Genomic DNA, 16,012 nt, shown 5'->3' on the forward strand with positions numbered 1-16,012 from the left:
GTAGGTCAGAGTGGAGGGTGGGGTCAGAGCGGAGGGTAGGTCAGAGCGGAGGGTGGGGTGAGAGCAGAGGGTGGGGTCAGACCAGAGGGTGGGGTGAGAGCGGAGGGTGGGTCAGAGCGGAGGGTGGGTCAGAGCGGAGGGTAGGTCAGAGCGGAGGGTAGGTCAGAGTGGAGGGTGGGGTCAGAGCGGAGGGTGGGGTGAGAGCGGAGGGTGGGTCAGAGTGGAGGGAGGGGTCAGAGCGGAGGGCGGGGTCAGAGCGGAGGGTGGGTCAGAGCGGAGGGTGGGGTGAGAGCGGAGGGTGGGGTCAGAGCGGAGGGTAGGTGAGAGCGGAGGGCGGGGTGAGAGCGGAGGGTAGGTCAGAGTGGAGGGTGGGTCAGAGTGGAGGGTGGGGTGAGAGTGGAGGGTGGGTCAGAGCGGAGGGTGGGGTGAGAGCGGAGGGTGGGGTCAGAGTGGAGGGTGGGGTGAGAGCGGAGGGTAGGTCAGAGCGGAGGGTGGGGTGAGAGTGGAGGGTGGGTCAGAGTGGAGGGTGGGGTGAGAGCGGAGGGTGGGGTCAGAGTGGAGGGTGGGGTGAGAGCGGAGGGTAGGTCAGAGTGGAGGGTGTGGTGAGAGTGGAGGGTGGGGTGAGAGCGGAGGGTGGGTCAGAGCGGAGGGTGGGGTGAGAGTGGAGTGTAGGTCAGAGTGGAGGGTAGGTCAGAGCGGAGGGTGGGGTGAGAGTGGAGGGTAGGTCAGAGTGGAGGGTAGGTCAGAGCGGAGGGTGGGGTGAGAGTGGAGGGTAGGTCAGAGTGGAGGGTGGGTCAGGGCGGAGGGTGGGGTGAGAGTGGAGGGTAGGTCAGAGTGGAGGGTAGGTCAGAGCGGAGGGTGGGGTGAGAGTGGAGGGTAGGTCAGAGTGGAGGGTGGGGTCAGAGCGGAGGGTGGGGTCAGAGCGGAGGGTAGGTCAGAGTGGAGGGTAGGTCAGAGCGGAGGGTGGGGTGAGAGTGGAGGGTAGGTCAGAGTGGAGGGTGGGGTCAGAGCGGAGGGTAGGTCAGAGCGGAGGGTGGGGTCAGAGCGGAGGGTAGGTCAGAGCGGAGGGTGGGGTGAGAGTGGAGGGTAGGTCAGAGTGGAGGGTGGGGTCAGAGCGGAGGGTGGGGTCAGAGCGGAGGGTAGGTCAGAGTGGAGGGTAGGTCAGAGCGGAGGGTGGGGTGAGAGTGGAGGGTAGGTCAGAGTGGAGGGTGGGGTCAGAGCGGAGGGTAGGTCAGAGCGGAGGGAGGAGTAAGAGCGGAGGGTGGGGTCAGAGCGGAGGGTGGGGTGAGAGTGGAGGGTAGGTCAGAGTGGAGGGTGGGTCAGGGCGGAGGGTGGGGTGAGAGTGGAGGGTAGGTCAGAGTGGAGGGTGGGGTGAGAGTGGAGGGTAGGTCAGAGTGGAGGGTGGGGTCAGAGCGGAGGGTGGGGTCAGAGCGGAGGGTAGGTCAGAGTGGAGGGTAGGTCAGAGCGGAGGGTGGGGTCAGAGCGGAGGGTAGGTCAGAGTGGAGGGTAGGTCAGAGCGGAGGGTGGGGTGAGAGTGGAGGGTAGGTCAGAGTGGAGGGTGGGGTCAGAGCGGAGGGTAGGTCAGAGCGGAGGGAGGAGTAAGAGTGGAGGGTGGGGTCAGAGCGGAGGGAGGGGTCAGAGTGGAGGGTCGAGTTAAAGAAAATAAATTGCATTATATTCAGACTAGATACAAATGCTTTAGATGTGTCTTTGAGGAAAATGTTTTCACGATGACATTTAAATAAATATTTTAAAACATTTAATCAAACACAATTTATACTGGAGAAGCGGGTACAGATAATGAAATGAGTCAAATGTATTACTCCTAAGGTATTTACATATTCAGACATGGGTTCTAATTATCTACATATTCTTCATATTTTATTTATTTTATTATTATATCATTTTACTTCATTAAATCAAACTCTTACGTTTAAATCCAAGATTGTTTTGAAATGTAAAAATAACTGAGTGAGTAAAAGAAACTTCCTGCCAATCACAGCCCAGGACATGGCAACTCTCAGCCAATCCCAGCGCAGGGGGCGTGTCTTGTATGAGTGCTGCGTTCCCTCGGTGTTTGTGGAGCTTCTCATTCGGAACCGAACCAGGAGCAGCAGCGGGAGCGATGGGTGAGTAGCGGGGGTCTCCGGGTTTCTGTCTCTCGGGGGGGTTCTGGGGGGTGGTCTGGGGAAGCGCTGAGTGAGCGGCTGGGCCCGGGACCGGGGGAAGTGGAGCATGGAGGAAGATTAAGGCTGAAACTAACAGGATTTGCGCGGCTCCCACGCGACACACAGCCTCCGTCTGTCCCTCGGCTCCAGCTCCAGGGCTCGGTCCACCTTCAACGGAACGGTTCTGAGTTCTCTTCGCTTCGGGTCCCCAGCAAAGCCCCGCACCCCACACTTAGCGCTCAGCAGTGGGGCGAGTATTCGGGTCTGAATCGCGGTGTTAAAGGGCTGAGATTTCAGTTTCAGAGTGAAGACGGGTTAATCCGGGGGACGGGGAAGGGGGGGCTGATGGGGGTTCCGGGGGTGGTGGGGTCTTTCTGGTGTTCCTGTGTCTGTCTGTGGTTTATTTCGAGTGGAACTCAAGCTGAGAACACAGTTCTGATGTTCTGTGTGTGGGGGGTGGGGGGTGTCTGTAATTCCGATGGAAAATCTGAAGACGCTGACCCATGGCCCATGGAGGGGGGGGCAGTAGGTCAGGGGACTTTGGGACAGATGGGTTTCCCTTTCTCTTTCTCTTTCTCTCTCTTTCTCACACACACACACTCACAGGAATGGGCACAGGGCTGAGCGAGAGAGTGTGTGAGTGTGAGGGGGTGTTGTGAAGGCTTTTATTGCTTTTTTGTGTCCAGTGACAAGGCCGAGTGATGGGGGGAGGGGGAAGAGCGCTGTGTGTGTGTTTGAAGTTTGGAGACACTGCAGTAACTCTCTGCTTTACTCCAAACACTGGAACATTGCTGTGAGGATCTGATGGCATTGAGCCTCCATAGAAGCCTCAGTGAGAACAGGAGCTGTTGATGATGAACCCGAGTCAGACAGACGGAGCAGCGTCCACCCCACAGCCAACCGTGGCACTGTTTCCAAGCTTTGGGAATCTTCTTGTGTCTCCTGGACAGAGCGTGGAGAAGCCCTGGACGCTCTGGGGTCCCACCTGCTGCGGGGTGGTGTTTGAGGAGCATGTGGAAACGTTCAGCGCGGCTCTGGATCAGATTATCCTCAGAGTAAAGTCAGGATTACGGCTCTGAGTCACCAGGAAAACATCCACCATCCTAAACCCCCTTGCTCCCGGCGCTCGGAGCCAGCGGCCCCTGCTTTCTCTCCGGCTCCACACACACACAAACCCCACGTCCCCGTCTTCGTGTGTGTGTGCTGTCGCTCAGTGACGGTTGGCGACATCATGTGAACTTTCAGGACGACTCTCGAAGAAGAAAGGACCTCCTGAGACGTGACTGATCTGGAGATACACGGTTTTCCGTCCTCTTTCTTCCTCTGTTCACTCAGCTTCGACAGAGTTCAGGAAAACCATGGATTTATACAGAGTTAGGGATGGAGCAGGGGACAGTGGAGGTGAATGGAACCAGACGTCCTCCTCTAAAAGCCCTTCACAGAAAGTGAGGACAGTAAACAGTGGGGGACAGGGGACAGTGGAAGTGAATGGAACCAGACGTCCTCCTCTAAAAGCCCTTCACAGAAAGTGAGGACAGTAAACAGTGGGGGACAGGGGACAGTGGAAGTGAATGGAACCAGACGTCCTCCTCTAAAAGCCCCTCACAGAAAGCGAGGACAGTAAACACAAGGCTGATGTCTGACCGTAGTTTGGAGAAGGGGGCGGGGTTTAAACCCTGTCCTGGTGGAGAGGGACATGCAGGACGCTGGTGGGGACACACACTGGGTTGAGGTGTCCACTGTCCTACATTGATAAGCTTGGGAAGTTTGGGAAAAGTCAGAGTGTGTCCCGTGGCCTGTGCTGATTAGATGCAGCAGATTGTCAGCTGATCTGAGGACAGCTCCTCTCTGTTCTCCATGAGCTCAGGGCAGTGTTTGCGGATCCTGCTGGGGTGGTTCCCTCTGTGTGCGGAGAACTCCATTTCTGCTGTTTATGAGAAACATGAGTCGGCGCGGTCCGTTTTACAGAAACCGATGTGTGTTCATTAGAACCATGTTCCTCTCCACTGTCAGAGAACGCTGTGCTCTCCTTAGAAAACTACACTGGTTATAGGAACACTGTGAACACTGCGGTGCGGAGGTGACTGAATACAGTGAGGTCAGGGGCTGATGCTGCACTTCTCTAAGAGAGAAACTGACCAGAGCTACATCACTGTGGAGAACACAGTTCCACGGTTCCACAGCCCAGCATGAGGGGGTTTTATTAAAAAATAAACACCTCCAAATCCAACGTTTCGATCTTTACCAGTGGGAGCCTGTAACAGCGAGAGAACTAACTGTCCCTGCAACAAGTGAACTACCTAGAACACTCATCACAGTCAATATCTAGTACATGTATTACAGTAAATATCTAGAACGGGTGTTTCAGTAAATATATAGAACAGTAAATATTTAGAACACTCATCACAGTCAATATCTAGAACATGTATTACAGTAAATATCTAGAACGTGTGTTTCAGTAAATATCTAGAACAGTAAATATTTAGAACACTCATCACAGTCAAAATCTAGAATATGTATTACAGTAAATATCTAGAACAGATGTTGCAGTAATTATCTAGAACAGTAAATATTTAGAACACTCATCAAAGTCAATATCTAGAACATATATTAGAGTAAATATCTAGAACGGGTGTTTCAGTAAATATATAGAACAGTAAATATTTAGAAAACTCATCACAGTCAATATCTAGAACATATATTAGAGTAAATATCTAGAATGGGTGTTGCAGTAGATATCTAGAACGGTAAATATTTAGAACACTCATCACAGTAAATATCTGGAATGCTTGTTGCAGTAACTACTTAGGACATATATCACAGTAATTATCTAGAACATTTATTGCAGTCAATATCTAGAGCCATTGTTGCGGTAAATGTCTAGAACAGTAAATATCTAGAAAGTGTGCTGCAGTAAATATCTAAAACCCTTATTGCAGTAAATAACTAGAAAACGCTTCACAGCAAATATCTAGAACATGTGTTGCCATAAATATCTAGAACACTAGGTATGGGACAAAACAGCAGACTGTAACATGTTTAATTGATTTATTATGAACTCATAAACACAAGCTCTTTATTGGAGAATATTAAAGTCTTGTTTGATGGAGATGGTGAGGAGACAGTGAAGAGATGGTGAGGAGACGGTGAGGAGCCATTGGAGCTGTGTCAGATTCCTGATCAAATCCAGATTGACATTAAATGGTTTTCCTGGTTCTGGGCCTGAGGTTCTGGAGTTTGTGTAAGTTGTGTTTACGCAGAATTGAAAGAGACAGAGTCCTCTTCACCGGACACTGTGGGTCAGAACGGGTCAGCACTGGTATCCTCTGACGGGCCTGGGGTCTGTGTCTCTCTGGAGTTCACAGTCTGTGGGAGCTGTGTTTTGATCAGTATTTGTTGTCGGTCAGTGTCTCTCTCTCCCTCTCTCTCTGTGTGTGTGTGTGTGTGTGTGTGTGTGTGTGGTGGGGGGTTGGTGAGGGTTTCTCTTTGTGAAAAGCCGTCGATGTCAGATGTTTTGTTTTTTTGTTCTGCATTTCCAGAAAGACCTGGTGAAATTACACACACACACTACCATATGCTTCACTGCAGCTACATTAACACACACACACACACACACTCCTGGCCCTGTGAGAATAGTATTGATGAGGTGGGATCAATTCTTTTTTCCGAATTGTCCTACTTCCATTAAAGCAGGTCATAAACACAGTGCTCAATAAAGTGTGTGTTGGTGGATTATGTGTGTGTGTGTTGTTGGTGGGTGGGTGGGTGATGTGTGTGTGTGTGTGCGTGTGCAGGTAGAGACTGTTTAGACAGAGGTGTGTGTGTGTGTGTTGGTGGTTGATGTGTGTGCGTGTGCAGGTAGAGACTGTTTAGACAGAGGTGTGTGTGTGTGTGTGTGTGTGCAGATGGAGAGTGTTCAGACGGAGTTGTGTGAGACCCAGGTTTTCCAGCGTTCCCGTTCCCAAGTCATAAGCCATGTGTAAGATCCGTGGAGAACAGATGGGAATGTCTGGAATATTTGGGCTTTCTCTCCGGATGAAGGGCAGCTGTGTGAAACTCTTTTTTATGGGTATTCCCATCCATCACAAATCCAGAGATTCCCACAGGGGCTGGAATTCTCCTGGTCTGAAAGTTCTGTTGTTGAACTGGAACCCTTAGAATCTTAAAGGGCTCCTGAGAGGTTCTCCAGTAGAACTTGTGGTTCTGTGGGCAATCCAGGAACTTTAATAAAAGCAGCGTTTCAATAAGGAACCATAGAACCTCTCGGAACTGTCTAGAATTAGAATTCTTCAGGGGTTCTTTAACACAGGATTGGGTTCTGTGCAGAAAGTTGAAGGAGTTCTAGAGCTGCTGCGGTTCAGGATAACAGAAATAATGAGGAGCTGGCGCCAGAACCCTGGATCTGTTTCCCGAGCAACATTCCAGCTGCATGCTCCGAGGGAAAGAGTGAGTCAGAGTTTGGAGTCTCTCAGGAACTTGGATCATGATTCACTCTTGGGCCTTTCACCAGAACCAGCGCTGGACTCTGACCCGAACACTGGCCTGGTACGGAACGTGGAGGGATGTGTCTGGATCCATGCCTGGATCCTGGTTCCTGACTGGAGCAGAGGAAGATTGTGTGAAACTGAAGATTGTGTGAAACTGGAAACTAGGGAAAGATACGGAAGCGGAGATCTGTCTCAGCAGCGAGGAACGCCGTTCAGATCGGTATCTCAGTCGGGAACAGCGCAGTTCTCTAATCGCCACAGCTGCAGTGTTATCTCTCTCTTTGTCTCTGTCTCTCTCTCTCTGTCTGTCTGTCTGACTCTCTCTCTCTGTCTGTCTGCTTCTCTCTCTCTGTCTCTCTTTTTTTCTCTGAATGAGATCAGTACCGCAGCTGTCTGAGCTCATGAATATTCATTAGGGTCAGGTTCAGAGGGCAGATCTCAAACACACACACACACACACACACACACATGACCCATGGTGGAACAGTGTTCCTCACCACAGATCAGGTTTATCCTCCACAGAGTGGGTCCCCCTCACCGGGCCGGGTCAGTACGGTCCAATACAGACACTCTGACATGTTCAGGCCACCAGGGGGCAGCGTCACGGCCAAGTCAGGGTCAGAGGAGCACTCTCTAATGAAACTGTCTTATACATGGCCACTCTCTGCAGGGGACCCACTCTGCGGAGCAGAAACTTCATTCAGGAGAGGGTTACATCTGTGTGTTTGTGTGTCTGTAATGTGAGTGTGTGTGATGTGTGTCTGTAATGTGAGTGTATGTGATGTGTGTCTGTATTGTGTTTGTGTGTAGTGTGGTGTGTACATGTGTCTGTCGTGTATTTGTGTGTGTGTGTGTGTGTGTAATGTGGTGGAGACATGGCGCCCTTCGGCGGGGGAGGGGGAGGGTCTTGGTCAGTATTGTGTTGTGGTGGGAACATGAACTTGTGGCTTGTGACACACACACTTTCACTCTTTCCATACACACACACACACACTCTACACACTTGCACTACACACACACACACACACACACACACACACTGAAGGCGAGTTCCTGATTGTCATTCACACAGTAAGTCTCTGGACGAATGAGGAGAAACTGAAAGAAGAAACGGTGTGATTCAACAGTTACTTAGAGAGAGAGAGAGAGAGAGAGAGAGACGGGGGAGAGAGAGAAAGAAGAGAGAGAGGGACAGTGAGGGAGGAGGGGCCAGTTGGAAAGTTTTTGGCAAAAGGAGGGAGAAAGGAGGAGGGGGAGAGAAAGAAGAAGGGGGAGAGTGTGAATAAACAGTTCTTTGGAAGACGAAGAGAGGGAGAGAGACAGAAAAGAAGTCCTGCCAGGGAGAGAGAGAGTGACAGAACAGAGAAAGAGAGGGGGGTGGTGGTGGGGAGTGTGGCGCTATGGAGACGTTGGAGGAGAACCACTGCACTGAGAGGGACACTGTTTATGGCATTCCCAGAGTTTACTGCAGGAACATGTGGAAAAGTCACTCTTAACAACACCACACAAATTTAGAAAATTGGGGGAAATTTCCCTTCAAGTTCCCCTTAAATTTCCTGACAGAGTATTTTTGGAGTGTGTGTGTGTGTGAGAGAGAGAAAGAGAGAGACTATGTATGACCCTGTTGTCATGGCAACAACTTTTTACCAATGACAGGACGGTGGAAAAAAGCTGACCGTGTTCAGTTCGTTTTTAAACTGAAATCACAAACTGAACGACCAATCAGAAGCAGCCAAGCGTGCTGACATCACAACCATGAGGGTCTGTTAGTGTTCTCCTGCAAGCGTGTTGACTCATTTTACTGTGAATGCTTACCGTGAAGATCTGACAGTGTTTCTGGATGTGTGTGTGTGTTCCCGCAGGTTGTCTGGATTGCTGTATTAAGTGTCTAGGGGGTGTTCCCTACGCCTCCCTAGTGGCCACCATCCTGTGTTTTTCGGGCGTGGCTCTGTTCTGCGGGTGTGGACACGTGGCTCTGACCGGAACACTGACCATTCTCGAGACGCACTTCTCCAGGATCCCCACCGACCACGCCACGCTCACCGAAGTGTAGGTGGAACACCGGGGGTTAAACCTTGTCCATGACATGTAAACATTCCCTCTACAGGTCCTTCACCTACTGACACTCTGACCTCTAGTGGGCTGGATGTGTCAGAGTTTAAACATGGTGCAGTGTGGGGCTGGACTCTGGAGCTTAGCACCACTCTCCAGAGAAAACCCTGTATCTCCGTGTGTGTGGATGTTTAGTTTATTACATCTTTAAACACAGCAGCTGTCCTTCAAACTGTGTGTAAATCTCATGATGAATGGACCAATAGAAGGTCAAGAAGGTTTTTCCGTCTCATGTAAAGGTACTGTTTTGGAGATACGTGTTTTATTTTGGACAGCGTCATGCCGTCCACTTTCAGGTCTGTAACTTCTGACCTGTGTCTGACCACCGCTGACCAACAGTGGCTCCGTGGCCAGAAACTGACCAGTGTGGTAGGGCCAGTGGACAGCGCTGTGCTTCAGCAGATGGACTGTAGGCTTTTCCTAAACGAGTGTAAAAGGGGTGTGTCCTGTGTCTCCAGGATCCAGCTGCTGCAGTACGTGATCTATGGAATCGCCTCCTTCTTCTTCCTGTACGGGATCATTCTTCTGGCCGAGGGCTTCTACACTACCAGCGCCGTCAAAGAGCTGCACAGCGAATTCAAGACCACCATCTGCGGACGCTGCATCAGCGCCATGGTACGACTGGAACACCACTTCCAGATTTCTACTGACCAATACTGACCTCTCCTAACCAACACTGACCTCTGCTGACCAATGCTGACCTTTGCTGACCAACACGGACCTCTACTGACCACTTCAAACCAACACTGACCTCTCTTAGTCAACACTGACCAACAATGAACTCTCCTAACAACACTGACCACTCTTGACCTACACTGATCTCTACTGACCTCTCCTGACTACTCCTGACCATCTCTGACCTCTCCTGACCAATACTGACCTCTCCTGACCAATACTGACCAACACTGACCTCTCCTGACCAATACTGACCACTCCTGACCTACACTGATCTCTACTGTCCAATACTGACCACTTCAAACCAACATTGACCTCTCCTGACCAATACTGACTACTCCTGACCAACTCTGACCTCTCCTGACCAATCCTGACCACTTCAAACCAACACTGACCACTCCTGAACAACATTGACCTCTACTGACCAACACTGATCACTCCTGACAAACACTGAACTCTACCGACCAACACTGACCACTCCCGAACAATACTGACCTCTACAGACCAACACTGACCACTCCTGATCATTCCTGTCTAATGTCGACTAATACGAACTTGTCCTCACTAATCCAGGCTGGGGCTAATCAATATTTAATATCCTGATTAATCCTGCCCAAATTTAATCAATCCAGTCTAATCCAGCCTGGCCCAGTGTAATCGAGTCTATTCCTGTCTGGCCCAGTCTAATACAGTCCAGTTTGGACAGGTCATCCCCATCTGACCCGGTCTGACCAGGGTTCTGCCACTGTTCTGTTTGTTCTCAGTTTGTGTTTTTGACCTACATCTTGGGCGTGGCGTGGCTGGGGGTGTTTGGGTTCTCTGCGGTTCCCGTGTTCCTATTCTACAACATGTGGTCCACCTGTTCGACCATGAAGGCGTCCCCTCTCCCAGGGAACAGCTCCATCTGCGTGGACATGAGACAGTACGGTAGGACCACAGCCAGTTAGCTCTGATTTTCACCTGCTGCTATCTACACTTAGCTGTGCTTACCTGCCTTTACCTATCTCTATCTGTCTCCACCTTTCTTCACATCTCTTTACCTGCCCTTTACAGTCTTCACCTCTCTTCACCTGTCTCCACCTCTCTTGACTTCTCTTTACCTGCCCGTTACTGTCTCCACCTGCTTTTACCTGTCTCCACCTGTCTTCACCTGTCCTTTACTGTCTTCACCTGTCCTTTACTGTCTCCACCTGTCCTTTACTGTCTCCACCTGCTTTTACCTGTCTCCACCGACCTTTACCTGCCTCCACCTGTCCTTTACTGTCTCCACCACTCTTCACTTCTCTTTACCTGCCTCCAACTGTCTTCACCTGTCCTTTACTGTCTCCACCTGCTTTTACCTGTCTACACCTCTCTTGACTTCTCTTTACCTGCCCGTTACTGTCTTCACCTGTCCTTTACTGTCTCCACCTGCTTTTACCTGTCTACACCTCTCTTGACTTCTCTTTACCTGCCCGTTACTGTCTTCACCTGTCCTTTACTGTCTCCACCTGCTTTTACCTGTCTCCACCGACCTTTACTGTCTCCACCTGTCTTCACCTGTCCTTTACTGTCTCCACCTGCTTTTACCTGTCTCCACCGACCTTTACTGTCTCCACCTGTCCTTTACTGTCTCCACCTGCTTTTACCTGTCTCCACCTGTCCTTTACTGTCTCCACCACTCTTCACTTCTCTTTACCTGCCCGTTACTGTCTCCACCTGCCTTTACCTGTCTCCACCTGCCTCCACCTCTCTTTACTTCTCTTTACCTGCCCGTTACTGTCTCCACCTTTGCTTTTACATTTCTCCACCTGCCTTTACCTGTCTCCCCCTCTCTTTCCTTATCCTTACCTGCCTGTTACTGTCTCCACCTTTGCTTGTCTTCACCTGTCAGTCTCACTCTCACTCTCACAGCCCATAAAGCTGAATGTAACAGAAACTGAGACACTGCCTCCTGTGGCTGAGTGTGGCCCTGCAGCAGTGAACATCTGGGGCGTGTGGGAATCGTCTCCCGTTCAGGATTCCAGAGTAAAATTCCAGCTGTGTTAAACATCTGTTCAGAATCGTGTGTTTCAGAAAGTGCTGACGGCCGAGAATCACAGCTTCTCGCAGCTGCTGACACATATCTCTTTTCCCGCAGGAATTATTCCCTGGACCGCCAAACCAGGAGTGGCCTGCGGATCCATGCTCCTCGACATCTGTAACTCCAGTGAGGTACAACACCCCTTAATAGTTCACTGTTCAAATACACACCGCTCTGAGAGGTACACCCAGTGAAAACAGGCTGTTAAAGTTGCAGTCCATCATTCCTTCCTTCGGGAACAACATCTACACTGACCCCTAGTGACCCGTGTGTGTCATTGATTCTGCACTACAGCTATTTTTGAACATGGTCGCCCCCATGTGGGAGCCCTCTCTGTGGAGAGAGATTCACAGAAAACAGTGTAAGCAATGGTTGCACCTTGAGAGCTGTGGTGTGTAAGATCCACTGGCCTCTAGTGGTGAGGTTGTAAATTGCAGCCAGTCCCCCTCACTCACCCCTTCCTTTCCATTCTGCTGCTTCAATGTGAGAACCCCAGAGCGTGTTCCAGGACCAGGGTCCGGTGTGTCCACTCTGGGCCACTGTACAAACACAGTGCTGCAATGTGGCACCCCCTGCTGGAAGGGCCCGTCCTACAGGAGGTTCTACACTAACCACAGGGGTGTGTTTAATGTCCTCGGTCCCAAACAAAGCACCTTTAATGCCCTTCACTTTATATATAATGAACGTATTTAAAGGTAAATTAATCTTGTCCCTCCCCCACCCTCTCTCTCTCTCTCTCAGTTCTATCTTTCCTATCACCTGTACATCGTGGCCTGTGCTGGAGCTGGAGCCACAGTCATTGCTTTGGTAAGGACACACAGCTCTGTTCTGTAAATGCCCCACTGTTTACAGGGTGGAGGGAGAAGGGGTGGGGGGCAGTGGGGGGGTGTGGAGAGTTGTTTGGAGTCAGAAATGAGGGACAGTGACTGAAACCGTAAACACACCTTTGAAAACACAGCATTTAAGGTGGAATGGAGAATCCGAATCAGAAGATCATCCAGCTTCCTTAAGTTCGGAACGGCGTCTTTCAGCCAAACGAGTGTGAGAACTTTCATCTCCACCTTAAATGGTACAGAATGGAATTGCTGCACCATTTAAGGTGGACTGGAGAATTAGAATAATAAGCTGTCAGTCTGCGGTCCTCCAGCGTTCACTGCAGCAGAGGCACACTGAGGGTCTTCCAGAGAGTCTTTATTCACCTCCACTTTCCTTTGTGTTCTTCTCCCTCAGCTCATCTACATGATGGCTACCACGTATAACTTTGCTCTCCTGAAGTTTAAGAGCAGAGAAGACTGTTGCACTAAGTTTTAAGTCGAGTTTTAAGCAGCAGACGCTGAGCCTTCGACCCAGACTTTCACAGCAGCCACAACCTTTCACCATGTAAATAAAGTGTTAATAACACAGGAATAAAACAATAATAAAGTATTAATAACGTAATAATAAAGTATTAATGAAGTAGTAGTGTGTACAGGGACGTAGTTATAGACACAAGGCTGAGCAAGCCTTCAGTCCACCTTAAAAATGACTACAGGGGTTCCTTAACAGAGGTGTGTGTTTAGACTCTGATCCGAGGTCGTCTCAGCTCTGAAGCAGAAATTAAACAGAACCCGTCGCAGTGAACTGTGGTGGTTCTGGTTCTGGAGTGGGAGTTCCGCTGCATCGCTGCAGTTCTGGTCCACTTCCGGTCCCGTTCCGTTTGTGTTTACTTTTTATATTTTCTGGTGAGTCCCACCTGCACTTTTTCTCTGAAAGGGTTAATGATGTCAGAATCGGTGTCTACACGCAGCACTACCGAGCTCTTCATTCATTAATTAGTTATTCACTAAATTAGTTAATTACTAAATGAGTTCTAAGTTTATGATGTAGTCACTAACACTTTCTCCGTCTACAAACTGAACTTAACCCACACTTTCGCTTTTATTTTTTTTAAAAAATGTTGTGCTTACACTCCACTGGACTCCAAATTTATAAAAATTACAGCGCCCCCTTCAGGACCCACTGAACATTAAACACCTATAGGTCTCAGCCACCCACGGGTCAGAGGAACTGTGGAGCGCCGCGGTCCTCGTTCTCATTCTGTCCAGAAATTCAGAAAGTAGTGCGAATCAGACGCATCCGGACTGAACAAACGGTTCCAGCCCCGCAGCGTGGGGCACTCGGACTGGACTAGTGAACTTCATCCGAGTCTGAGCTTGAGGGTCACACACACACTCTGACCTCAGAGCCAAACTTATTTAAAAAGCATTTCAAAGTAAGAGTCTTGTTGTTTTACGGAGAATTGTCCAAAGCCGAGCAGTGGATCCGTGACTAAGTTTATAACCACTCCGCCGCGTTAGCTTAGTGTTGGCATTAGCATGAAAGTTGTATTATTACTGCTCTGAATGTGGCAGCGACTCTTAGCGCCGCAGGCTTCTGCTCCAGGGTTTTTAATGATTTGGTCGGTGTTACTGTGTTTTATACAAATATTTAATACAGCTTTGAAAATACACTGTAGCTTTTCTTTCTTTTCAGAACCAAATAAACACACTTTGTTTAAAAATGTCTTAAGGTGTTCTTTATCATTTGAGAGACTTTTATTTTGTAGATCCATGTTTTTGTGCGCTAACCTTCCTTTAGCTTTTACTGCTAACTTCACAACGCTAACGCTTCACTCTGACTAACCCCCGCACTAATCACAATAACGAGGAATATTAATATTAACGTTAATAATGAACGGATCGTGCTGTGACTCGGAGAAACATCCAGATTATTACAAACATCCTGAAGGTTTCAGAACTTAGAACAACACCATGTCGCTGCTGCTCTGGGCTCAGCACTGCAGAAACTGTGCTGTGTGTGTGTGGGGGTGTGTTGGGCAGATGTAGCGGTGCTGTTGTTGTCTGTTGTTCTAATGTTTATTAAAATATAAACCAGTGGTGGGTAGCGTTAATCTAGCGTTGCTGTGGTTACGGTGCTGACGGACACCTTGCTCGGCCTTTCTCTCTCTTTCTATTCTCTCTTTCTCTCTCTCCAGATCCACTACCTAATGATCCTCTCGTCAAACTGGGCGTATCTTAAAGATGCGAGTTATTTTCTCTCGTATCGAGAAGTGAAATCGAAGGAGGAGCAAGAGCTGCAGGATCTTCAGTCTCGCTCCAGAGAGGGTCTCAACTCCTGTTCCTGAGACTTCACTCTGAGACCCCACCCCCACAGCTCAATACAAACAGTCTGCCAGCACCCCTCCCCCCACCCCACCCTCTTCAACACACACACACACACACACTCCCCCACCGCAACTAACCACTAACCACTAACTCCTGTCTCTCACTGACCATCACACACACACACACACAATCTCTCTCTCTTACACACACACACACACACATAACTTCATTTCTAATCCTCCTCAACTCACTGAATAGTGGCAGCTTCACAGGACGGGGACTGGTTCAGAGGACGGGGGGAGCGTGGAGTGACGGAGTGAGTGTTTGAGGGGGGTGGTGATGTCAGGATATAAACAGATACCTGCACTGAAGTATTACAGAGAGATTTTAAAGGTACAGTCAGTCGTTTTACACGTGACAGATATTATTACTGACCCCTGGTGGCCTGGAGGTGTCGGACATTTTTTTACCAAACCCTGTTTTAATCTTATGACTGCCTCCATGTGAGAGACCCACTCAGGGACAACACTGTTTTTAGAAAACATAAAAGATAAACAATGACATCCCCCCCAGTAAAATGATGGACTGCTGCTTTAAGGACAGTTTTTCGCAGTCATTTTGGAGCATTTCTCGAATCCGGATTCCCGGTGAACGCCTGTGACTTGCTCAGAATCCTTCGTTCATGTCTCAAAATGAAGTTCGTATGTCAAGTGTGTGTCGTTAGTTACGCTCTTTACTGTTGGTCAGTGAGAAACCACGTCGTTATGATACAGAAAAGAAAGACCAGACTTTCAAATGATAAAAAGCAGTAATATCAGCAATGGGAAACTGAGATGTACATAGAGGGCTGCATGGGGAATTGCACTGGAGTCTTTCTAGACCTCCTGACGCTGCTGTCTGTCGGGCCAGATTCTCATTGTCATCACATCTGATATCTTCCCTCGCAATGCAGCGTGGAAAAAGTCTTTTTGAACGTCTTATCCGGCCTCAACAGGCATCAGCTGTGATACTGCACATACACACTGCATCCACAGCAGCCAGCAAGGTCATCTGAGCATGTGGCTATCCTCTTCTGTTAGAAACTAACACTGTGGTGGGCTCTGTCTGTAGATCTTTGGCAATTGAAGGTTCATGAGTTGCACCTCTGTGAGGAGTGTGGTGTGTTCTCCCTGTGTCTGCGTGGGTTTCCTCCGGGTGACTGTCTGTGAGGAGTGTGGTGTGTTCTCCCTGTGTCCGCGTGGGTTTCCTCCGGGTGACTGTCTGTGAGGAGTGTGGTGTGTTCTCCTTGTGTCTGCGTGGGTTTCCTCCGGATGCTCCGGTTTCCTCCCACAGTCCAAAAACACATGTTGGTAGGTGGATTGGCAA

General features: G+C 49.5%; 1 protein-coding gene across 2 annotated transcripts; it reads left to right on the forward strand.

The window, feature by feature from the left end:
- The first annotated feature begins 2,068 nt into the window (after positions 1–2,068).
- gpm6bb (glycoprotein M6Bb) lies at positions 2,069–16,005 on the forward strand. Of its 2 annotated transcripts, none has more exons than XM_066686767.1 (7): positions 2,069–2,129; positions 8,518–8,704; positions 9,226–9,382; positions 10,207–10,369; positions 11,562–11,635; positions 12,246–12,311; positions 14,518–16,005. In XM_066686767.1, the coding sequence occupies exons 1-7, from the start codon at positions 2,126–2,128 to the stop codon at positions 14,665–14,667; spliced, it is 801 nt and encodes a 266-aa protein (XP_066542864.1). In that variant the 5' UTR covers positions 2,069–2,125; the 3' UTR covers positions 14,668–16,005. The 2 variants fall into 2 exon arrangements, with proteins under 2 accessions (XP_066542864.1, XP_066542865.1); XM_066686768.1 differs by lacking the exon at positions 14,518–16,005 and adding an exon at positions 12,735–14,036.
- The last annotated feature ends 7 nt before the right edge of the window (positions 16,006–16,012 follow it).

Source organism: Hoplias malabaricus, chromosome 12 (genome assembly GCF_029633855.1).
Source record: "Hoplias malabaricus isolate fHopMal1 chromosome 12, fHopMal1.hap1, whole genome shotgun sequence".
NCBI classification, from domain to species: Eukaryota; Metazoa; Chordata; class Actinopteri; order Characiformes; family Erythrinidae; genus Hoplias; species Hoplias malabaricus.